Genomic DNA, 24144 nt, shown 5'->3' on the forward strand with positions numbered 1-24144 from the left:
AGGTTCCAAAGCAGACAGGAGTTTAGATGTTTGCTGTTCAAGGTCTTCTGAAGGAGCACAAAGAAACTGGTAACGGTAAAGATCACAGACACGGAGGTCGTATAGTTCAGCAGATCCAAGAAACATCAAACTCCAGCAGTGCTCTCAGCTCAAGAACTGGCAGAAACCAGTAGAAGCCAGATACGTCCATCTACTGCCCGCAGAAGTCTGCCCAGAAGTGTCTACAATTGAAGCCAAGACACCAAACCAAAAGACTCAACAATGTCGCAAACATGGGATTAATGGTGCTCCCTATGCTAAGAAATGCAATAGAACAGTCATCCATCATGTAATCCATCAAGAAGGCGTCTGATTGGCCCTGAATTTATCCTGCAGCAGGACAACGACCCCAAACACAACTAAAAACACCAAATATGTGGAAGAAGCTGCAGAAAGGGCGAGTCTGGAGCAGCTCAGTGAAAAGACAGAATTTTCTTTGTGGAGATAGAACTACTTCCAAACTATCGCCTCAGGCGATGAGAGTTTAAGGTTTTAATTACCTACAGGTCCTGCAAGAACATTTACTGTTTACTTTAGAAAAGATGAAGTACAGATGTTAACCAGACTACCTGGTTTCATTTAGAGCACACAGTTAAACACAGTTTACATCGTTTCAATGTTTTCTCTCATTGTGAAAAAAATACTAGGAAGTTTAAGTTGTTTACTTTTCCAGTCGTCTCAGGTTGTTAGAGTTTACTTTATAAAAGAAATGTAAAGTCCCACACCTAGGTGTGTGAAGTTTGTTCTCCACAGTTGACCCCTCCCCTGGGGGAGCAGTGAGCTGCAGACACAGCCACGGTTGGGAACCATTTGGTGGTTCCACTCCCCAATCCAACCCCTCAATGCTGAGTGTCAAGCAGGGAGGCATTGGGTCCCATTTTTAAAGTCTTTGGCATGACTCTGCCTGGTTTTGAACTCACGACCTTCCAGTTACAGGACGGACACTCTACCACAAGGCCACTGAGCTGGTGTAAACGAACAAACTTTATAATCTTTCTCAGGTTCATACAAGATGCACAAAGATGTGTTAAAAACAAAACATTTAACAGAGTAAAAGAACGTGGAGGTGGATTCAACAGGTAACAGGGAAGCTTCAACAGGTGGGTTTTGAGTTTTGTTTTAAAGGAAGAAAGGCCGTCTGTATTCCTAATGTCAGGTGGAAGGAAGTTCTGGAGTTTGGGGGGCCGAGCAGCTGAAAGCTCTGCATCCCATGGTGCTGAGGCGGGCAGAGGGAACCGTCGGGATGCAGAGAGGACGCTGATCTTAGGGAGCTGTCCAGGATACCATACCCTTCACAGTGGGAGTGCAGGGGACCGATGAGACAGGACAGGACAGGACAGATATGGTGCCGATGAGGAGAAGCTCAGTCTGATTGGAGGGAAGTGGAGAACCAGGACTTAAGTTCAGACGGGCAGGTTGTGAGGGAAGTGGGGGGAAGTGTGGAATGGGCTTGGTTGTTATTTATAGCTGGGTGTCATCAGCGTATCAGTGGAACTGAATATTGAATTTGAGAAAGATGTCTCCAAGAAGAAGGAGGTAGGTAATAAAGAGGAGGGGGCCAAGGACAAAGGCTTGGGGAACACCAGATATGACAAAGGGGGGTTGGGACAACCTGTTTTACTCATTCCCATTGGTACACAAAAACTGATCAGAAAAATCCAACATGCAGCAGTAATGCAAATAGTTACTTTTCCTTTAGTGAATACTATTTGCTCAAGTTACTTTTGATAAGGTAGTTCGATACTTTTTAATGTAGAGTTACCAACACAGCTGACATTCTTCACATTTCACAAATTTCCGTCTTTATTCCTTTACTTTATAAGTATTCTAAGAAACAAATGTGAATACTTCTGACAACAACAGCTGCCCAGTATTTCAAACGTTTTCTCGGTTGAACGGTGGAAGTGTCACGTGGTCTGGTGGGCGGGGCGAGTGCAGGGCTCCTCTGTCCTCCTGGTGGATCAGCCGCTCCGTTCAGAGCAGGTTCGGTGAAAGTATCCTCCTTCAACGTTGATCTTATTTTATTTTAACGGTTCGCAGACAGATTAACGTCGGTTCCGGAGTTTCCCTGACCGTTCGGAAAGTCCGATCGGCTTTAACTCTCTCTCTCCCTCCCTCCCGCGGGCCGGCGCGTGCGCTAAGTTTCCTTCCTCCTTTCATTCATGTTCATCTACAAACTCAGCAGATGCTAACGCACGCGGTGCTAAGCAGCTACTGCGTCATTAAAGTAGATGTGTGTAGCATCAGGCCGATGAGGGGCTTTAAGGCTTTAGTGCGTTCCGTCTGGAGAACGAGGCGAATCAAGGAGTTTTAATCTGCATCAAAACAAAGATGGCAGCCCGCGTGTTTGGCGTCTGCGCCTAAAGAAAAGTTGGTCAAACTTTTTCTTTTTCACTGTAGATTTCTCTGGAGAATCCAAAACTCGGTTCTGCTGCGACTTTTTACTAACTTTAGCGAACAGAGGAACAGTGAAAGAAAGAACAAAGACTTTCTGCACTTAGTACATGAAATAACCTGGCTTCTCCAAAACCCGGCCTGGACCATTGACTGTACGTGAGAACTGGACTGAGTGACTCCGCCCCCCTGGAGTTCCAAACAGGAAGTACCTGCTGGCTCCAAGAAGCCAAAACCACATAGACTCTAGAGAAATAAACCGCTATTACTCATTCTATTGGTCAGAACAACCATCCTGGCTTTTATACATTTATTTAACATTTTCTTTATTATCCTAATTTTTTTAATGATATTTTTTCTTTATTACAAGTTATTCAGGTTATAAACTGGCCAATCAGATGCCTCAGTAAAAGCATGTGGTGCCCCTGGCCTCCAATTTGAATGTTTGCCAGAATCCACCGAGCCGGCTTTCAGTGAAGGTGGACTTCAAACATGCTTACTGCTTATTGGTGGTGGTAGTTGCCATAGAAACGTTGACTCAGACCGACTTAAACCAAACACTGTTTACTTACGTCACTTGGCTCCAACATGGCGGCGTCCGTATGGCAGAGAAATAGCGACTGAATTGGCTTCATTTCAACAGAGCCAGAAGTAAACCATTTTCTACAGTTTATTTCCAGTCCAGTTCTTTTTGACAGTCCGTTGGACGTCTGGTTCCAACATGGCAACATCCATATCGCGGTAAAATGGCAACTGAATTGACTTCATTTGGTTGGAGCCATTTTCTATGGGTGACATCACACACAGTCCAATTCCCTTATACAGTCAGTGGTTCCAACATGGCGACATCCATCCATATTGCAACAAAAAATGGCAACAGATATGTTATTTTTTTCCTCTTTTATTGCATTATTATTTATTTTTTAAATAAACAAACTTGGCAAAAGGAACCACTACACGTGCTGTGCAAACTGGACATCATCTTGGTAAAAGTGTGGTTCCTTTAATAGATAACGGTTCTTGTTTTGCACGTGTTTTATTGTTTTGTAATGTCATTTGAAGTCGGACCATTTTGTGATTGAATGAACTTGATTTGGCTGGAACCGGAAGTCATTCATGTTCTGTGGGTGATGTCACACTAACTCGTTCTCATAAACGGTCAGTGGTCTGAACGAGTCCGTCCTTTGGCTCCATCAAACTCACTTTGCAGTTTTAACTTAGCTTAGCTCAGTTTTAACTTAGCTCAGTTTTAACTTAGCTCAGTTTTAACTTAGCTCAGTTTTAACTTAGCTCAGTTTTAACTTAGCTCAGTTTTAACTTAGCTTAGCTCAGAGACAAAAGTGGTTTCTGTGGAAAGACATCATGTGATGCTGCTCCAGAGTGGATCAGTGGTTTTAAAAACACGTGGAGGAGTTAGAAAAGTCTCTCATCGTTTCTGCTGTTTTCCAAATGATCGTAAACATTCATGTTCACATGTTGGGACTTTTATCTGGATGTTTGAGAAGTATAGTTCGTTTTCTCCATTCTTTTTCTTTGCATCAACACGGTTTATGGAAAATTGAACAAAGAAAACCGTAAACATGGAAAAAGTGTGTCACACCAGGCTTTGGACGTGTTTGTTAGACTTTGTGTCGTGGAAATGAAAACAAACATTTCCTTTTTTTGCAGTATGTCTCTAGTGGTTTTCTGAGGAACTGCAGCATTTGGTAATTCAGTGTTGGGTTCATGTAGAGGCAGAAAATGGGGCTTTGGATTCTCCGTCTGTCTGCTAGCAACAGCATATTGTGTGCTCCACAATAACAGAACGTAACGTTTTCTTTAAATGTCTCATTTCTAAATGAAGCCGACCGATGGAAGGATCTCCGTGAGAAAAGTTGAACAGAAACGTTTGGTCGTCATTCTTTGGCTCCAGGCGGCGCTCTCCACATTATGTTCTAATTTTTTAACAGGCTGCAAACATCAAGATATAAAACTGTAATTTTTTTGTGAAGAATCAACAACAAGTGGGACACAATCATGAAGTGGAACAGAATGTATTGGATCTTTCAAACGTTTTTAGGATTCAGCCTCTTTCCTTTCAGTGCAGCAAACTGCAGATGTTCAGTGAGGATCTCTGAATGATGCAATGTTCACCTAAATGACTAACGATGATGAACAGAATCCACCTGGATGTCATCAAGTCTCCGTATAAATGCTCCTGCTCTGTGATCGTCTCAGAGGTCCGTTTAAAACGCAGAGAGCATCATGAAGAACGAGGAACACACCAGGCAGGTCAGAGAGACTGTGGTGGAGAAGATCCCAAGGTGCTCTCTGCTAGCCATAATATTGAACTGGAGGGAGTATCAGACCACTGCAAATCTACAAAGACCCGGCTGTCTGTCTAAACTTTGAGCTCAAACAAGGAGAAGACTGATCAGAGATGCAGCCAAAAGGCCCATGATCCCTCTGGATGATCTGCAGAGATCTACAGCTGAGGTGGAGAGTCTGTCCAAAGGACAACAATCAGTCTTTTACTGCACAAATCTGGCCTTTATGGAAGAGTGGCCAGGAGAAAGCCATTTCTTAAATATATCCATAAAAAGTGTTGGTTAAAGTTACCCACAAGCCACCTGGGAGACAAAAAACGTGGAAGAAGAAGCTCTGGTCAGATGAAACAAAAATTGAACTTTTTGGCAACGATACAAAACGTTCTGTTTGACGTAAAAGCAACACAGGTCATCACCCTGAACACACCATCCCAACTGTCAAACATGGCGGTGGCAGCATCATGGTTTGGGCCTCCTTTTCTTCAGCAGGGACAGGGAGGATGGTTAGAATGGAGCCAAAAACAGGAGCATTCTGGAAGAAAACCTGATGGAGTCTGCAGAAGACCTGAGACTGGGACGGAGATTTGTCTTCAAATAACGATCCAAAACATAAAGACAATTTACAAAGAAACATATCCAGGTGTCAGAATGGCCCAGTCAGAGTCCAGACCTGAATCCAATGGAGAATCTGTGGAAGAACTGAAAACTGCTGTTCACAAAACGCTCCAGCTGGTTTTAGGAGGAACGGGCAAAAATTTTCAGTCTCTTGATGTGCAAAACTGACAGATTTAAGCCCCAAGAGACTTACAGCTGGAATACAGCAAAGGAGGAGCTACAAAGTATTAGCTTAAAGGGGCTGAATCATTTTCCACGCCCAATATTTCAGTTTTTCATTTGTTAAAGTTTGAAATATGCAATACATTTCATTCCACTTCATGATTGTGTAGCACTTCACAAAAAAATACAGTTTATATCTTTATATTTGCAGCCTGACATGTGGCAACAGGTCAAAAATACTTTCACATGGTATTGTATTTTTTTGTGTTCTGCATTCAAATCACGTTGGGGAATTTTATGACCTTTGTTCTGGAGAATCTTAATTTTCTGGGGGTAATGATTGGTCTATGCCCTCCGCTCCACAGGTGCTGCTCAGCAACCCCCCCCCATGGATCAGGCAGGAGCCCCTCAGGGCCCGGCTCCAAGCCGGAGCTCCTCCAGCTCTCCGTCAAGGACCCCCCCGGTTTTAAAGCAGCCCAGACCTGAGAGCAGTCAGAGGTTGTCCGTGACGCCCTTCCACCGCTCGGCTGTGATCGGCAGCGATGCAGCTCAGTACAGAAAACGGATGGCGGGAAAACCGTTGGCGTCTCTGGGAGGTCCGTTTCTGGGCGCTCCTGGAAGTGTGGCGGCTCCTCTGAGAGGATCCCCTCCGAGCTCTTCCACCTCCCCCTGTGCCTCCACGGACCCCCAAAGGGAAGGTTCGGAGAAACCAAACGCCGGCTCAGGTTCTGCACAGAAGCCAGGAACCCCACTGCAGGTGAGAGAAAAAGAGTTTTTCCTGTTAAAAGGCCGGAAATATGAAACAGCCCATGAAATAAACGAGGTGTCATTGCAGCTGATATTTGTTCTGTCGTCTTCCTTCTTCTCTGCAGCTGTAATGTCTTGACAAAGTTCTCTTTGATTTTTATGTTTTACTGCCAAGAAATGGATGTAAAAATACACTTTATAGACCCGTGTGTCTGGTAAAGTTATCAAAGACCCACTTTGATCTATTTTCAAAGGGTTTTCATTATGACAATGCACTTTTTAGCACATAGTTTCTGCAGAGCGGCAGGACTTCATTCAAAGTTTACCTTTGAGTTGTGGGCGTGGCCGTTTGCGCAGGTTAAGCCCGCCCACAGACCCTTTTACCTATTGCTGAAGAGTCTCCTGTTTACACTCTCTCCTGCTAGCTTACAGCCCCTCACAACCCCAACCCCACATTAGCGTTGCGTCAGAAATGGCGAGCAATATCGGAGCTTTCCATCCGTACATCTTAGATCCAGATTCCAGCTCAGACGGGGAAAACAAAGACGTTCGTGGATTTATTTGTCTGCATCAGAATGGAGCGGAGCACGGGGCTTGTGGCTCCGCCCATTGCGGTTTCTGCGTAACAGAACTGAATTTTTTCATCTGCTCCTGATTTACAATGATTTGAATTAAGAAATGCAATTTTGAGTTGAATTATTCTTACTTTTGTCCTCCAGTATCATGAAAAAGCTACAGGAACATGTTAAAAACAACAAAAGCTTCTTTTTTTAACTAAAACACCAACAGCAGTTTGTCTAATAATTACAGCCAAATATTTTCAGATTTTTTTCTTTTTGTTTAAAATTATGTTTTTTTTTTGTTTTTTTTTGTCTTCATAAAGGCCCTGAAGTCATTTGTGACGGACACAGAGACGCCTGAACCGTTGTCCAACGTCCCACTGCCTCATGGCCCAAAACGCAAAGAGGGCGGAGCTTCCACTGTCAGAGCTCCGGCGGGTTAGATCCTTTCTGTTTGTTTTTTGGGGGGGGGGCGGTTCTGATGGTGCACTTCAAGTTTTATTTTATAATATTTAGCTGACCCATCACATTTGAATGTGGATGACATAGATAAGGTAACCATAGAAACCTCACTGAAAGGATGAAGATGAAGGAAAACTTCTCTTCACTTTCATCAACCGTACCTCTAAAGGAAGACGATCAAACTTAAATGGTTTAATCCTGGAACAAAATGACAATCAAACTCAAACTGAGCTTTTGTGTCACGTTTGACCTCAAGTTGACATCAAATCTCCGACATTCGCTTTCCTTTCATGTTTTTCCACGTTGAGCACATCAACCAACCGGTTTGTGTGGTAAATTCATGAACCAAATGCTTTGGGTTCCGATGCTCGGAGCATTCTTCTTAGGTGTTGCTGCATGTGACTCACGGATAAAAAAGCACCAAAGTGTTTGTGATGTAAAAATGTCTTGACCTACGTCCGCCTCAGAAGCTCATTTGACTCTTTTTTTGTTTGTTTTTCGATCAAAGCTGGCTTCGGCTGGAATGTTTGGTACAGTATTTAATGGAGAATCATTTCATTCACTTCTAAAGATCTCCTACCGATGCACGCTGTGAGCTTTATGTTCCCTTTCAGCCGTGAAGAAGAAGAAGAGGAAAATGGGAATGTACAACCTGGTTCCCAAGAAAAAGACCAAGGCGGTTAAACCCCACGAGAAGGTAGAGTCCCGTCTTTACTGCTTTCATCCTCCTTGACCTCTTTATAGCCGTGTCACACAGCTGATGTGGACATTTGACCAGTTTTCCACGTATGGAATGTCGGTTTTTCACGATCTGTGTGCGATAAACGTCGTTCATGAGTGTTTCTTATGGTCTTCATTCGTCAGTGGTCTCAGATCTCCGGTTTTAAGGTGTTTTAAATGTGTTGGTCGGTTGAGAAGGACTCAGTTTATGCGGATCTTAAGTAGTTTATACGCGATTATTACCTAAACCTTATGCAATTGTGTGTGATTTTTGTGAGATGAATACGCAAAGGTGTGTCTTTCCACGACCGTTCCACGTTTGTCTAACAGAGTTTTCATGCATGAACCACTGATGTATAACTATTAGATCACGTTTACGGCGCACAGATCACGTTCTAATGACGTCACTGATGCTCAAATCAATAATGAATTGTATATAAACAGCACAATAATCACATCATTCCTGATACTCTGTGAACATTTCACATAAAGACCACAACTTTTCTCACTTTTCCACATATATTCACCTATGACCAGTTTACATCCGTAGAGGCTGTGTGACACGACCTTTAGGGAAAAGCCCCACCTGTCCAGAGAAGTGTGGCCCCCCAAGCCTTCAAAGTTACTAACTGACTTAAAATCAAACAAATCTGAGCATCAGGATGAAGCTCAGATCATCAGAATGTCTTAAAACTTATTTAGACTCATGTTTTTTTGTTGCAATGTGATAACAATACACATTTGTTACCATATTTATACACACACAGACACACATATCTCTTATTACAGACACAAAATCTTTCTACACACAGACAATGCTGAGAATAGAATAGAATAGATTAGAATAGAAACTTTATTAATCCTGTAAATCTTTTGCAGACTCCATCAGGTTTTCATCCAGAATGGTCCTGTATTTGGCTCATCTATCTTCCCGTCAATTCTAAAGCAGCCAGCTGTTTTCATTCATAACCATACAAGCACATCACAAAAAAAATTAAAAATAATAATGCCATAAAAACATCCAAAGATTAAAATCTATTAATTAAAAATATAATATTTACATACAATATTCAAAACTTTAAAATCTAATGATAAAAATCAATATAACATAAAAAAAAATCCAAATTCAACAAGACTTTCTTTGGACTTTTGCAAAAAATCGACTTACTTACACGTTAAGGTTTCCATAGAAACGGCCACAACCTTAAATTCCAATGTTCCTGTCTTCACTCAGAAAGTAGAGAAGAAAACGTCTGGAGCCAAAGAGGCGGCTGAGACTAAAGCGAACACTGGAAAGGCTGCAGAACATTCAGCTGCCGTGGGTGTGGAGCGGGCGGAGCGGGTGGAGGCCAGCCTGGCTGAATACACGGAGCTGGCTCTGGACTGCCTGGACCTGAAGGCCCAGGAGGAGCTCCTCTCACCTCCTCCTTCAGGTGCGTCTCACCGTTTTCCTCCACCGACGCTCTGTTCCCGATCGCACCGGTGACCCGGCGTCACGAACGGCGCGTGCCCCCCCCCCGCAGGAGCTGCAGGAGGTTCCCTGGAGACGGAAGCGCTCCTGGCTGAGGAGTTACCTCTGTGCTGCTGTCGAATGGAGACTCCCAACAGTACGGCAAGCCCGTCCACACTGGATCAAACCTGCATGGCAACCGAGAGCGCCGACGGAGTGGTAAACAGCTGATTTCCTCCCTCTTTGTCTTTTCTGGGGTTGAGGTCAGGTTGAAGCTGCTGAGCACGTTTGGATTGACAGGTGAACACTTTTGCACGACGTCCGGTCAGGAGCAGCAGTAGAAGCAGAGGCGTTTGTGAAAATGTTCATGTCTGTCTGAGAAAAGGGGATAGAATGTGTCGTCAGGAGTTTTATAGCCTTAAAACACCGTAACTCTTACATTGTGGATTCCACCTCACTGGGCCGATATCAGACAAAATCTACTTTTTTGAGCTTTTAGGTGTATTATGATATTAAGTCCCCACGAAAAACAAGCCCAGAAACCTGCTCTCTGAGCACCAGCCCCTCCCAATCCATAATCATGAGTAGGTCCTCAATTTGTGACATCACAAAGGGAGGAACCGCCCTTCCAGGAAGAGTCAGTACTGCCAGCCCCGCCCCCATGCTAACACACACGCCCATTTTCTCAGTGGAGTTAGCGGTAAACGGCTAAACGCTTTCATTTTCTATGAACAATCTGCACATCCATCTTGGTAAAAGTTCGGTTGTTAGTTTTTGTGGACCACAAAACGTAGAAGGAGTGAAAACCAAAGTTCCACGTAAAACTAAATAGTCATTAAAACAGCAGAAAGTCTAGACTTCAACGTGGCTTTTATGAGACCAACATGTCAGGCTGTTCGCTGGAAGTCAAAGCAAGCAGACGTGCTGCCGAGGCCGGCTCTAGGATAAATGACTCTAGGATGACGGCATGAGAGAGAAAGGCAGGGCCTCAGAGATGGAGTCGCCTTTCTTCAGGGTTGGATAATGAACTGTGAAAGTAACTCATATTTGATCAAAAGTTTGTCCTGTGGTGTGGTAAACATCAGTTTTGATCCTGTTAGACCTGAACAATATATTGCAAATCTATTGTTATCACAATATCAAGCTGTGCAATATGCATATCGCAACAGACGCCTTCACGTTGTTGACCAATCAGATGGAGGCCTATTATGTTAGATGTTCGCCTAATATGTGGACGAGGCTCGTTTGGAGTAGAAGTTTTAAACTGTTGCAAAAAAATGGGAATGATGTTTTTGGTTGTTTGCTCTTTGTTCATATACTGCAAGTTATATCGCAATATTAATCACCAATATCGCATATTGCGAGTTTTCCTCACATCGTGCAGCTCTGGTCCCTGTATATGGATGTAGTTTACTCTGAAAGGCTCAAGAGAAGAAGGGAAATAGACCCTTTGATGCTGCAACAAAACAAAGTGGTTGTTCTACAGTTCCAGACCTCCGGGTCTTCATTGTCTGCTGTTCTGTCCCACCAGCTGAGTCAGTGTCAGAGGCAGGTGATGAAGCTGGAAATGATGCGACCCTCCAACATGGTCCACCTGCTGGTTCTGTGTGAGGACCACCGGGCCGGCATGGTCAAGCACCAGTGCTGCCCCGGCTGTGGGCTCTTCTGCAGGGCGGTGAGTGGCACCAAATCTGAGTTTCAGAGATGGAAGCACCTCCCTCACGTGTTCGGGTGAGGGAGGTGCTGCTCCACACCATCACACTCCCTCCACCCAAAGGAGGTTCCTCTGTGGGAGCAGCAACAGACGTTCTCAGTGATTTTCATCAAATTGGGTCTTTATACTGTGATTTCCATCAGCTGAAAACAGTGCTGAAGTTGAATGAAATTGAAATTGTCTGCAGTTATTTCAAATATCCGTCCTGTTTCATGGTCTCAGGGTTCCTACATGGAGTGTCGGCCGTACGGCAGCATCTCCCATCGCTTCCACCGGGGCTGCGCCTCTGTCCTGAAGGGCCACAGGTTTTGTCCCCACTGTGGAGAGGACGCTACAGGGGCCAGGGAGGTCTTCGTGCCAAAGGCCGAGCCGGAGGCCTCCGTACCCAGAAGCAACCCGGGCCCGTCGCTCCCCGCAGTGGCAAGCCTGCCCTCCATCCCAGCCACGCCCGCCGTCCCTCAGGTACTCAGAGCCAAGAAGAGCAGTGATCTGCAGAGGAGACAGGACAGCCCCAGCAGGTGACCACCACCTTCACTTCTAGCTTCTCAGAGTTCTCAGACAGAACATTAAAACCAAAAACGCTGCTGTCCCTCAAATAATGGATCTACCGTAAATTCCGGGCTATAGAGCGCACCTGATAACAAGCCGCACCCTTTACATTTTTCAAGGATTAACTATTTTACACACACAAAAGCTGTACCTGTAAATTAGCCACATTCGCCCACATTTAAACATGTTGTTTGAATGTGTTTTAGCATACAGTTTGCACGTCTCCAACAGGCTCAGAGAGGGAGAAGTAAATACTTATTATATCTTCTCCTTTCCAGTATTGTAGCCTTTTTATTTGAACACACTCACAAACAGCCAAACAGCATGGATGTCACTTCTGCTCACAGCCACCTCCGTCATGGCGAGGGACTTTACACCCACGATTCTTCACTTCCCATCAGTCTTAGGGGCTGAAGGCGGGGCTAACCCCCGGGTCGCCACACTGTGTTGTAGATTGATGATGTGAATGTGCCAAAACCGCACGTGTGTGTAAGAAGGAGGGATGAGCGCGAGCAGCGAAAATGTGTCGGGGGTGTGTGTTTATGTTTGTTATACCGAGTGAAAGAGAACTGTGATAAAAGAAGGTTTCCCCCAGAAGAAAATGAATGATTCTTTATTAACCCGCTCTGGAGGCTCTGGGGGTCTAAACAGGGAAGTGAACAACCGAAGGAAGATCCAGGAGAGGAAAGAAAAAAAAAAGGAATCGCAGGAAAGGTTCAACACATGATATATTTACAAAGAAAGACGGTACACAGGAAGAGTTTTAATAATATACCTGAGCTTTTCTTTCCAAACAGTGCCCGTGACACGGCAGTAACACGGCAGCAATAAGGGAGTAACAGCACTAACTGGGCTGGTGAAACAAACATACCGGTAAAAGTCACTGAGAGCAGCAGTAACTTATAGGCAGGCGCCTCAGCACAGAGGCAAGCGCTGAGCAGTGCGTGCGCCAGAAGTTTCCTTTCACAACAGTGAAACACCGTAACACAGCACTAACAGGGCTGGTTTAAAAAAACATGAACGTAAAAGTCACTGAGAGAATTTTTTCATCTTCCTCATGTGCACTGAAACATGGAAGTCTTCCTCCTCAGTGTTGGATTGGAATAGCGTCAGATATTCTTGGTCACACTTCGTTGTAGCTGTCAGTGTCACTCTGAGGTAATTTCTCTCCTGAGCATACGCTGTCCTCTCCATCAGCAGCAGACCGGCTTTTCCAAACCCGTTGGTGACGGTGGATTTGTCCACACTGCTTTTAACGATTACTTTGAACTTGAAAGCTGTGTCATATTGTTGTGGCGGTGACGTGCACGTTGGGTCTAATAGCAGCAAGGGATTGTGGAATGCGGCCAAAATAGGGCTGAGCATGGGTGTTTCTTTTTGTTGCATCATGACTGAGGGGTCTAAGAGCAGAAGTAACCTCCATGCTGTTTGGCTGCTTGTGGGTGTGTCAAAATAAATGGGCTTGATGCCAGAAATGAGAGAATGCATTAAGCCTCTCTCTTAGCCTTCATCTGAGACTTTTCAGAGTCAAGAGATGCATGGTATATGAATTATTTTCCATTACTTTAAGTTATATGAGTGACAGCCCAGGTGGCTCACAGCTTAAACTGTCCACTGTTCTTGTTGAATTTCCTGTGAGTATATGTTTGTGCTATTCAATTTTAAAGCAGGAATTCACATTAAACTTGCATTCCCCTGTCTCACTCTGACCCTATCTGCTCTAGCGCCCCTAGTGGCTGTTGGCAAAAAAATGCATAAATTAGCCGCATCCTTGAATTAGCCACAGGGTTGAAACCGTGTGACAAAAGTAGCGGCTTATAATCCGGAAATGACGGTACTTGAATTCCTTCTTGTTTGAATCATATGAATGTTATTGTACTAATGCTGCAAAAAGCTTCCGGTGTCTTTAAGCAGTTCTCCTGGAATGATGTTGAGCATTCCTTCAAATCCACCAGAGCAAACCTCGACTGAATAGTGAACGAATGCTTTTGTCAGCAGAGGCAGGTCTGATGTTTTGACTCGCGGGCCACAAACGGTTCTAATAATGAAACATTTTATCTATAAGGCGCCTTTCTGAGCGCTCTAAAGAAGACAGAAAGACCGGACCAGCAGCAGATGCATGGAGTGTTTAGATGATCCACGTCAGAAGAAAAAGAACTTAACTTTGTTTGAAATTTGATATATTTTTAAACACAACTTTTTGGAGTTTTATTTGTTATTTAATTAGAATCTCATTGAACACATTGGACCTTTCTGTGCATAATGAACCTGGGACTTTGGCCATTACTGTTTGGCCCACCTGCAGAACCTTTTCTCCTCATTCAGGAGCTTATATGTCCTTTTTTTACATTTATAGTGACCCTGTGCCATTGGTATTGTAAAGGTGACAGCGCCCCCCCTTTGAGCAGCATTGTAACAACCGTCTTTTTCACAGAACTTGCCTGTATCATTTCAACAGGTTGCTGGACGAGGCCACAGAAAAGCTTCCAAAGGAGACGCTGGAGAGCATTCTGATGGCTCTAGATGACCAGAAGTATGAAGCCCTGAAAAGCATGTTGGAATGGGTTGGTGTGAGCGAAGGAACTGATGAGATCATCTGTCCTTTTCAGCCTGAAACCAAAGAGTGTGAAGTTCCCTGCCCGGCAGCTGTATCTGTCTGCAAAGCAGGGAGACCTGCAGAAGGTCATCCAGCTCTTAGGTATCTAACGTCACGCATGCTGTGCAGACGCTCCACGCCTACCAGCTCAGTGTCTTCCTCTGCTTCTGACCTGTCTGGTGTGTTACAGTCGATGGGAAGGATCCCAACTTCATGATGGAGGCCAAGAGCAGACGCACCCCCCTTCACGCCGCGGCCGCTGGGGGTCACCAGGAGATCTGCCACATGCTGGTCCAGGTGAGGTCAGCAGGCTGATCTTTTTTTTTTTTCTGTAGTTCCAAGTCCTAAATGGACCAATCAGATGCCTCAGTAAAAGTAGGCGACCCGGCGTCGAACATTTGTAGCGTTTGATTGACAGATTCTCCAGAGCCCGCCCTCAGCGGACTCTGCGCTCACTACTTTTTTTTTATGGCGGACATGACGTCATCGATTGAATGAAATGAAACTCTAATTGATGTGAGCGTTTTGTGACGATTATTTATGAGTCCACTGTCTTCTGATGATACGAACGTTGATGGTTTATTAAAACATACATTTATATACATTTTCTGGGGAAAAATTGTTCCGACGCAATGCATTGTGGTCTATATTCGCCGATCTAGTGTGCATTTTTTTTTTCATTAGGTTTACCTTTGTAAAAAATGTTGTGTATTTAATCAGTAAAACATGAAATTGAGTGTTTGTAATTGTGAAGAAGAGGAGCACCTTCATCTGCTGTCATGTTGTTTTAGCTGAAATAGTACCAGAGAATCATGTGAACATTTCTAGCCGCTTTATTCCAACATGTTGGGACGCTGTAATACTCCAATCTTGACATCCGTTTATGGTTTTCTGTATTTTGGTTTGTATTTGAGCTCGGTCCATTACGCTTTGCCTTTTTATCTACACTTTACGTCGAATCCTTTTGAACAATTTTCCTCTAAAATTTGTGTTTTTTATTGATATTGAATTTTGGTTACTTTGCGTAGAACGCTATTTTTTCCTTGAAATAAAAGTTTAATTGTGCTGATCTCTGCTGTAAGGTTGGAAAACATTTAGTACGTTTGCATGTCATGCTATAAACCCAGCGTTTTGCCGTGTGCTCAGGCCGGAGCCAACATCGACGTGTTTGATAAGGAGCATCGGACGCCGCTGATGTCTGCCTGTGAAAACAACCACCTGGACACGGTGAAGTACCTGCTGCGGGCTGGGGCCGCCGTCAATCACAAGGTGGGTGTGTCTATCAGAAAAACACGCCATCTGTGATCATAAGGATCAGTACTGCGATGACGAGACAAACAACTGAAGACAGGATTTCCATTTCACTGCAACAGTTTCATTTAAATAAGCGTCGACTTAACGGAAATGACTCCAAATGACCCTCGGAGGCGAGCATCTAACGTAAAAGAGCTTCATCCGATTGGTCAAACGCATAGACATTTGATTTGTTGAATACTTCATGCCATAAGATTGTTTTTGCTCATTTAAGGTTTGACTTCTGCACAGCTTAATCTTTCATGATATCTGTGGCAGTTTTCATGGTTCTGCCTCAGAGAAAGGGGTGGAGTTTTCCTAAGACTCACCTTGTCGTTGTAGGACCTGATGGGCTTCACTTGCCTGCATCTGGCAGCTAAACTGGGACATCATGACGTTGTCCATCATCTGGTCTCCAAAACCTCCAAATACATCAACTGTCAGGTAGAACCCCCCCCCCCTGACTGTTTGTCTCTGGTTTGGGTGAGCGCTGGTGGGTGAGCTGGGCTGTGTGTCTGTGCAGGATGACGGAGGATGGACTCCCATCACCTGGGCCATCGAGTACAAGTTCAGGGAGCTGGTCCTGCTGCTCCTGGCTAAAGGTGCTGATGTCAACATCAGAGACAAGGTGCGTCGAACAGTGATCCATTTAAACATGTGCTCTGTCCTCCATGAATAAAACACTTAGATATTCTATTTCAACTTAAAAGAACATCCAAACTTACAGAACTGGAGTTCTACACGGACAAAAGTGTCATCTTCCCTTTAGAGGTGAAGCACAAACACGGATCAGCAGGACGTCAGGGTGAAGTTAACTGATATCAGTGCTGTGAGACCAAAGCTCTGTTTCTGTGATGCACATCTGAGGGTTCAGAGTCCGTCTGAGCGGACGCCAAACCTTTAGTTTCAAGAAGACCCTTAAGATCTGAGGCAAAATAAACCGATTCACTGTGTCACATGGACTTAAATCGTTAAGCTCTGATCCCCCGAGGCAGGAGGAGAACGTCTGCCTTCACTGGGCGGCGTTATCGGGCTGCGTCGACATAGCCCAGGCTCTGCTGGAGGCGCGCTGCGACCTGAACGCCGTCAACATCCACGGGGACACGCCCCTTCACGTTGCTGCCAGAGAAAACCACCTGGACTGTGTGATGTGAGTCCGTGAACAGGCAGACAGCGGAGGCCGCGATCCCGTCGATCCGAATCCTCCTCTGGTGACCCTCTCTGTCCAGACTGTTCCTGTCCCGAGGAGCGGACGTCTCCCTGACGAACAAGGAGGGGGACACGGCTCTGGACTGCTGCCCCGGCGGCTCCAAGGTTTGGACGGCCCTCAACACCAACAAGAAGCTGACCGAAGCCAGGAGAGGCCGGGAGAGGCAGGGAGAGCGGCTGCTCTGCAGGTGGGTGCCATGCTCCTCCTCCTGCTCCTCCTGCTGCTCCTCCTGCTGCTCCTCCTGCTCCTCCTGCTCCTCCTCCTCCTCCTGCTCCTCCTGCTGCTCCTCCTGCTGCTCCTCCTGCTCCTCCTGCTCCTCCTCCTCCTGCTCCTCCTGCTGCTCCTCCTCCTGCTCCTCCTGCTGCTCCTCCTGCTCCTCCTGCTCCTCCTGCTCCTCCTGCTGCTCCTCCTGCTGCTCCACCTCCTCCTCCTGCTCCTCCTGCTCCTGCTCCTCCTCCTCCTCCTGCTCCTCCTGCTCCTCCTGCTGCTCCTCATCCTGCTCCTCCTGCTGCTCCTCCTCCTGCTCCTCCTGCTCCTCCTTCTCCTCCTCCTCCTGCTCCTCCTGCTCCTCCTCCTCCTCCTCCTGCTCCTCCTGCTCCTCTTCCTCCTCCTCCTCCTGCTCCTCCTCCTGCTCCTCCTGCTGCTGCTCCTCCTGCTCCTCCTGCTGCTCCTCCTGCTCCTCCTCCTCCTCCTGCTCCTCCTGCTGCTCCTCCTGCTGCTCCTCCTCCTCCTCCTGCTCCTCCTGCTGCTCCTCCTGCTCCTCCTCCTCCTGCTCCTCCTCCTGCTCCTCCTGCTGCTCCTCCTCCTGCTCCTCCTGCTGCTCCTCCTGCTCCTCCTCCTCCTCCTCCTCCTCCTGCTCCTCCTCCTGCTCCTCCTGCTGCTCCTCCTCCTGCTCCCGCTGCTCCTCCTGCTCCTCCTGCTGCTCCTCCTGCTCCTCCTGCTGCTCCTCCTGCTGCTCCACCTCCTCCTCCTGCTCCTCCTGCTCCTGCTCCTCCTCCTCCTCCTGCTCCTCCTGCTCCTCCTGCTGCTCCTCCTCCTGCTCCTCCTGCTCCTCCTGCTGCTCCTCCTCCTGCTCCTCCTGCTCCTCCTTCTCCTCCTCCTCCTGCTCCTCCTGCTCCTCCTCCTCCTGCTCCTCCTCCTCCTGCTCCTCTTCCTCCTCCTCCTGCTGCTCCTCCTGCTGCTGCTCCTCCTGCTGCTCCTCCTGCTCCTCCTCCTCCTCCTGCTGCTCCTCCTCCTCCTCCTCCTCCTCCTGCTGCTCCTCCTGCTCCTCCTGCTCCTCCTCCTCCTGCTCCTCCTCCTGCTCCTTACCTGGCGGGGTACACCCCAGACAGGTCGCCAGTTTGTCGCAGGGATGCACAATCGCACACCCTCACAGTCACACCTGAGGACAATTCAGAGCCATCAGTCAACCAGCAAGCATGTTTTTGGACTGTGGGAGGAAGCCAGAGAAAACAGGGAGGACATGTGGACTCCACAAAGAACAGTCCCAGCCGGGATTCAAACCATAGCACCACCGTGCAGCCCATTAAAAAAAAGAGAAGGTGTGTCATACTGCACTGAACAAAAGGAGAGAAGGGAGCCGTGATCCAGCTAGACAACACTAGTTATATGTATAGGTGGACTGAAGCCTAAGCTGTTTGTCCCGCAGGTTGTTTTTGTTACCCTCTGAGTTCCAAACGTTCTTCCTGACCCAAACCTGTGAGCACTTCCTGTTTTTACCTGGCCCTCTTTCACCTCAGGGACATTTCTCGGGGTTACGAGGCCGTTCCCATAACCTGCGTCAACGGAGTCGACAGCGAGCCGTGTCCCGACAACTTCAAGTACGTCCCAGACAGCTGCGTCACCTCCCCCCTAAACATCGACAACGACATCACTCGTTTGCAGGTGAGCCCTACCTCTGTACTGAATCACAGAGCAGCTTCCTGCTGCAGTTTCCTGCAGCAGCTTCCTGCAGCAGCTTCCTGCAGCAGCTTCCTGCAGCAGCTTCCTGCTGCAGCTTCCTGCAGCAGCTTCCTGCAGCAGCTTCCTGCAGCAGCTTCCTGCAGCAGCTTCCTGCAGCAGCTTCCTGCAGCAGCTTCCTGCAGCAGCTTCCTGCTGCAGCTTCCTGCAGCAGCTTCCTGCAGCAGCTTCCTGCAGCAGCTTCCTGCAGCAGCTTCCTGCAGCAGCTTCCTGCTGCAGCTTCCTGCAGCAGCTTCCTGCAGCAGCTTCCTGCTGCAGCTTCCTGCAGCAGCTTCCTGCAGCAGCTTCCTGCAGCAGCTTCCTGCAGCAGCTTCCAGACCCCACGTTTCACTCAATCCTGACTGTTTCTGTGTCCCAAAGCACTGCAGCTGCGCAGACGACTGCTCCTCCAGCTCCTGCATGTGCGCACAGCTCAGCCTGAGGTGTTGGTACGACAGCGTGAGTTCACACCGCCGCCACACACATGACCCCCCCCCCCCCCCCCCAAGGAAACAAAAATGATGACCTCACAGCAGCAGATGGTGAAACCGTCAAAAAACTGGCCAAAACCCCTTATGGGGCTCAAAAAAACTCTTTCAAAATCGTCTAATGAAACCACAACACACCCAAAGGAAAGGTTTAAGTTATTATGGGATGGCTACAGGACCTACTCCTTGGTGGGCATTTTGTGACAATCTGTGAATGTGGTGAATTTTAAATTGTTACACAAAATGGGAAACCAAAAACATTTGTTTGAGCGATATTTCACACACGCTACAGTCTTATTGACCTTTGACCTTGGGAAGAAGCAGCATCTTGATTTTTTTATCAACAAAACAAAACATGCAATGACATGTAAGGGTCTAAACCAGGGGTCCCTAAATCCAGGGGTCCCCAAATCCCGGCCTGGAGGGCCGATGTGCTGCTGGTTTTCCAAAAACCTGCCTCATCTGCTGCTGATTACCTGGATCAGGTGTGTTTAAGGATCTTCAATGGCAGGTTGGTTGGAAAACATGCGGCCCTCCAGGCCGGGATTTGGGGGCCCCTGGTCTACACCCTGAGCACAGGAGGGTCCTTATCAGGACCAATGAGTCCACTGATGACTCGGTTCTCTCTGCGAGAGTTTTGCTCTCTGGCGTTTGTGCAGATGCTGTGTTGTTTGTGTGTTTGCAGGACGGCCGTCTGCCTCTGGACTTCTGCCAGTTTGAGCCCCCGGTTCTGTTCGAGTGTAACCACGCCTGTTCCTGCTGGAGGTCCTGCAGGAACCGTGTGGTTCAGAATGGACTCAGGTGATGTTTGAAGCCGCTGTTTGTCCAGATGCGCATTTACCATGCGTTATCGCTTTCTGCAGGAGGCCTTATAGCCAATGAAAAGTCCACAGATTTAGCTTTTTTTCTTCAGGATTTGTTTTTTTGTGCAAAAGTTCAGAGCCTTCTGATGAAACGTCGTGCACCAGTGGACCCCCTTAAAAATGAAAAAGTAGAAATATTACTATATTTCAATGACTGGATAGAATTGAACTTCCATGAAGGTCCTTTCCATCTGTTTGTGGATCTGTGTTGTCCTCGTGGGCGACACACATGCTGCTCTTCAGATTCAGCGACCCGAAGAGCATTTTTAGGGAGAAGCCTGCAGATCTGACCTGCAGTCGATCAAACGGATGTGAGCGGATCAGAGGAGCGACAGCAGCAACGACGTCTGTCCTGTTCATTTTTTTATGGGTTAAATATAGAATGTTTTAGAAGAGGCTAGTTTATAGTAGCAGTTCTCATGTGTTTCTGTCACACGTATGCACAGAACTTTATTGAAATTCTAGAAATGTTGTAGAAACACAATTTCACAATCACAGCTTCCATTAAATCCTGAAACCGACTCAGGCGATTAGTCCTTCAGGATCACGGATGTGAACGATACTTTGATTGACAGCAGATACATCCACATTTCTGCCACGGCGCTAGCGCTCATCATCATCCATCAAAGGAGACGCTGGCGTCTTCTTCAGGTCGGGGAGTGGCGAGCTCATTACATGTGGGAGGGGCTACGGATGAAGTAGTTTTTGGTGATTTTCCAGAGGAGCTGTGGATCCAACAATTTCCACACGACACGCTCAGCTTTGGATGAGCTGTGAGACCCTGTGGGACCTCTGGTGGCGCCCATTGCTGCGATCTAAGGCCACCAGTTCCTACCCAGAAGAGCATCTGGTTGTTGGTCACACGACTCGGTTCATGTGAAAAAAAGTGTTTCATTGCAGTTTTGGGAAATATGTCAAATTCATTAGGCCTCAAAAACATCCTCCAAGCACAAAAACCGTTTTCGTTAAATGCAAGTCTTTTTTTTTTCCATTAGGCGGATTTCTGATCGCAAATCCAATTTGAACCAATTTATAGTCGATGCAGATCCAGCTACTCATTCAGGGGTTGTTTTAGGGTTCAGTCATGGCGTCTGGACCGGTCCTTTCTCCTTGAAGTGTTTTTCTTCCTCCATGTGTCTTCATCGGTGAGAGAGAGGGTTCAAATCCCAAATGAACTCTCCAGGTCAGCCACGCTCCGGGGGGGGGGGGGGGGGGGGGAATAACGGAGAACCGGGAGAGGCCCCCTCCTCCCAGCATCCCTCCTGTTAAGATTGGTGCTCGACTGAGACTGTTTGGAGACAGGAAGTGTTGGTGATTTTATTCATCACCACAAAAAAAAGGAATGAAGACGCTGAGGGAACATGCGAAACACGCAGGTGCTGTGGTCCTTTGCTGCCACATGGGGGCGGTAGAAAAGACGAGGAACAGTCCACAACACCCCATGTTTCTGTCCTAACAGAAGCTCCACAGTTTATTGAATTGTTCTTAAGAGCAGCAGCGCCACCTGCTGGATGAGAATGCTGTTGTTGTTGCAGAGTTCGCCTGCAGCTCTTCAGGACGGAGAAGATGGGCTGGGGGGTCCGCGCCCTGCAGGATGTTCCTCAGGGAGCGTTCGTCTGCGAGTAAGGACCACATTTCACACGTAGTTTCTGAGCTCGCGTGTCCCTGCGTGAAAGCCTCTCAGCGCCCCCTTCTGGACGCTCCTGCAGGTACGTGGGCGAGATCATCCGCGACACCGAGGCCGACAAAAGAGAGAGCGACTCTTTCCTCTTCACTCTCGACAACAAGGTGGGCTTTTCCGTCAGAAGGTGGATCCTCCAACCAGGTCGGTCAGAGATCCAGGTCCACCGCCTGCAGTCGGTGGAAACATGGTTGTTTGTTTTGTTTTAAACCCACACAATAACACCCCCCCCCCCCCCACACACACACACACACCATGATTAAAAAGAGTGATAAAGCTGGGAAACGATGTTTTGGTGACATGTCCACATCAGTGACACCCCCCTCCCCCTCCTCTCAAGTTCCCAGAATACACTACCACAGGACCCCCCCCCCCCAGATCAAAACAAAGAGCCAGACCTGGAAGATACCAATGCAGCGACCCCCATTGACTGAGAAGAGTCACTGATGTGGAGGAAAACACTGGAGTTACAACCAAAATAGAAAATTAAATATAGATAAATAAGTAAGTACATGAATAAACCTTAATAGATATAAAATGGTAAATTTCAATTAAGAAATTGAATAAATAAAAATAAATATTATACACATTAAATTAGTAAAAAGAGAACATAAATGGTTAAAACATCAAATAAGTTCCTACATTTCAACTAAAAGTTAGTTTAAAAAGGCAGGACTTAAAACATGAGGCATGCTGGGAGGCGGTTCCATAATAACTGAACGAGGCCTCGCCGTATGTTTTAGATCCAACCTCTGGGAAAACCAAAAGGCCGGTATCAGAGGACGTCAGGGTCCACGGGGGCTCACACTTTAAACTCATATCTCATAAATATGAAGGCCTGAGACCATAAAAACATTTATAAACCAATAAAAGAACTTTAAAAATCAACCCTGAATTTCACAGGGAGCCAATGCAGCGAATTTAAAACGGGTGTAATGTGTCCCCGCCCCCTGGTCCTCATCAGCAGGCGTGCGGCTGAATTCTGCAGCAGTTGAAGGTTCGATATCCTTATGTTGGCATCACAATAATCTAGGCTGCTGGAAATAAAAGCGTTTTAGCGCCTCTGTGCCGGTAACAGAGAGATTGTGTAAACGGTCTGAGTTTTACAGAACGCCAACGAGACGTCAGCCCCTCCCCACAATTTCTACGTGGCAACCAGACATCATTCAACTCGATCACAGCAGGTCTCTGCTGTCTGGACCAGAAACGCACAGAGACTGCCATCTAGAGTCAAAAGCCTCATCCCCACTGAGCAGTCCGGTCCGGTTCGGTCTGGAGTGGTCCAGGCAGGTCAGGGAGGCGTTTCCACTCAAAGTGGGACCGTCACGGCGCAGGGGGGGTGGAGCTAACACCAACAACAAACATTTATTGTTGTTTGAGAGATTGCAGGCGGCGAGGAGGAATACTGGCTTTCCTGGAACTTTCTTTTGTCATAATGACCTTCAGCCAATCAGTGGGTTTCAACAGTAGCTCCGCCCTAACCTGTCCGATCCAATTTTCTGTGTTCCTACAGCCAACGGGGGCCCATAAAGGTCTGGCTTAATGGGTCCATTTTTATATAATTCAAAATACCAGACCTGACAGAACCAAACCGGACCGTACCACTCATTGGAAACGGGGCAAGAATGGGACTTTGGATCAAACGTTGTCAAACTTGTCTGACAGCATTTCAACTCAAAAACAGCTGTTTACATTTCCTATTTTCACACAAACGTGATCAGAACATGATCCGGAGCACATGGCCCCCCTCCGTCGCGGGGACTGCCGGGGGGGCATGAAATGTGGCCGGGTTGAGGCGGGCATCTAACCGTGGGCTGCTGTGGCAGTGCCCGGTTAGGACCCTCAGAACTGGTCTTTTCCAGGTGGGAGACACCCACTGCATCGACGCCAAGTCCTTCGGCAACATCGGCCGCTTCCTGAACCACCTGTGCGAGCCCAACCTGCTGGCCGTGCGGGTGTTCACCACGCACCAGGACCTGCGCTTCCCCAGGATTGCCTTCTTCTCCAGCCGGCCCATCAGAGCTGGGGAGCAGATCGGGTGAGCTCCCGCCTGAAACTCCAACCCCAGATCTGCCCTGGGGGACCTGTAGACCAACCTTCCTCCTCCTTTCTGTTCAGGATCGACTATGGAGAAAACTACTGGAGGGTGAAGAGCAAATACTTCAGCTGCCAGTGTGGCTCAGTGAAGTGTCGCTACTCAGCCGCTGGCAGATAAAAGACACCAGTGAGCTTAAAAATCCCTGTTTTAAGTTTTATGATGATGCATCAGTGAGGAAGTGAAGGATTTTTTTATCGTATCTGATGAATAAAAAGCCTTTAGAAGTGTTTTAGAGTCTCCCTCATTTCTGTTTGAGAGA

The 24144-nt window shown here is 47.0% G+C and overlaps 1 protein-coding gene across 3 annotated transcripts; it reads left to right on the forward strand.

Moving 5' to 3' along the window:
- Positions 1–1921: 1921 nt before the first annotated feature.
- On the forward strand, positions 1922–24112 carry LOC101171173 (histone-lysine N-methyltransferase EHMT1). 3 transcript variants are annotated; one of them, XM_023958844.1, is made up of 23 exons: positions 1922–2022; positions 5882–6273; positions 7147–7261; positions 7900–7982; positions 9240–9438; positions 9529–9674; positions 10987–11130; positions 11392–11687; positions 14177–14251; positions 14328–14416; positions 14505–14611; positions 15461–15583; positions 15950–16051; positions 16131–16235; positions 16603–16757; positions 16837–17004; positions 18557–18701; positions 19137–19214; positions 19929–20044; positions 21642–21728; positions 21816–21894; positions 23650–23825; positions 23906–24112. In XM_023958844.1, exons 2-23 carry the CDS (start codon positions 5905–5907, stop codon positions 24000–24002), a joined length of 3054 nt encoding a protein of 1017 aa, XP_023814612.1. In that variant the 5' UTR covers positions 1922–2022; positions 5882–5904; the 3' UTR covers positions 24003–24112. The 3 variants fall into 3 exon arrangements, with proteins under 3 accessions (XP_023814612.1, XP_023814613.1, XP_023814614.1); XM_023958845.1 differs by having other exon boundaries at positions 1983–2409; XM_023958846.1 differs by lacking the exons at positions 1922–2022; positions 5882–6273; positions 7147–7261 and adding an exon at positions 7794–7815.
- Positions 24113–24144: the final 32 nt, after the last annotated feature.

This window comes from Oryzias latipes, chromosome 9, assembly GCF_002234675.1.
Source record: "Oryzias latipes chromosome 9, ASM223467v1".
Taxonomy (NCBI): domain Eukaryota; kingdom Metazoa; phylum Chordata; class Actinopteri; order Beloniformes; family Adrianichthyidae; genus Oryzias; species Oryzias latipes.

Coding starts and splice junctions, on each gene's coding strand:
- LOC101171173 (XM_023958844.1), top strand. CDS start 5,905: ATGGATCAGGCAGGAGCCCCTCAGGGCCCGGCTCCAAGCCGGAGCTCC. Junction 15,584..15,949: donor GGGCCGCCGTCAATCACAAG/GTGGGTGTGTCT, acceptor TTGTCGTTGTAG/GACCTGATGGGCTTCACTTG. Junction 20,045..21,641: donor GTGGTTCAGAATGGACTCAG/GTGATGTTTGAA, acceptor TTGTTGTTGCAG/AGTTCGCCTGCAGCTCTTCA.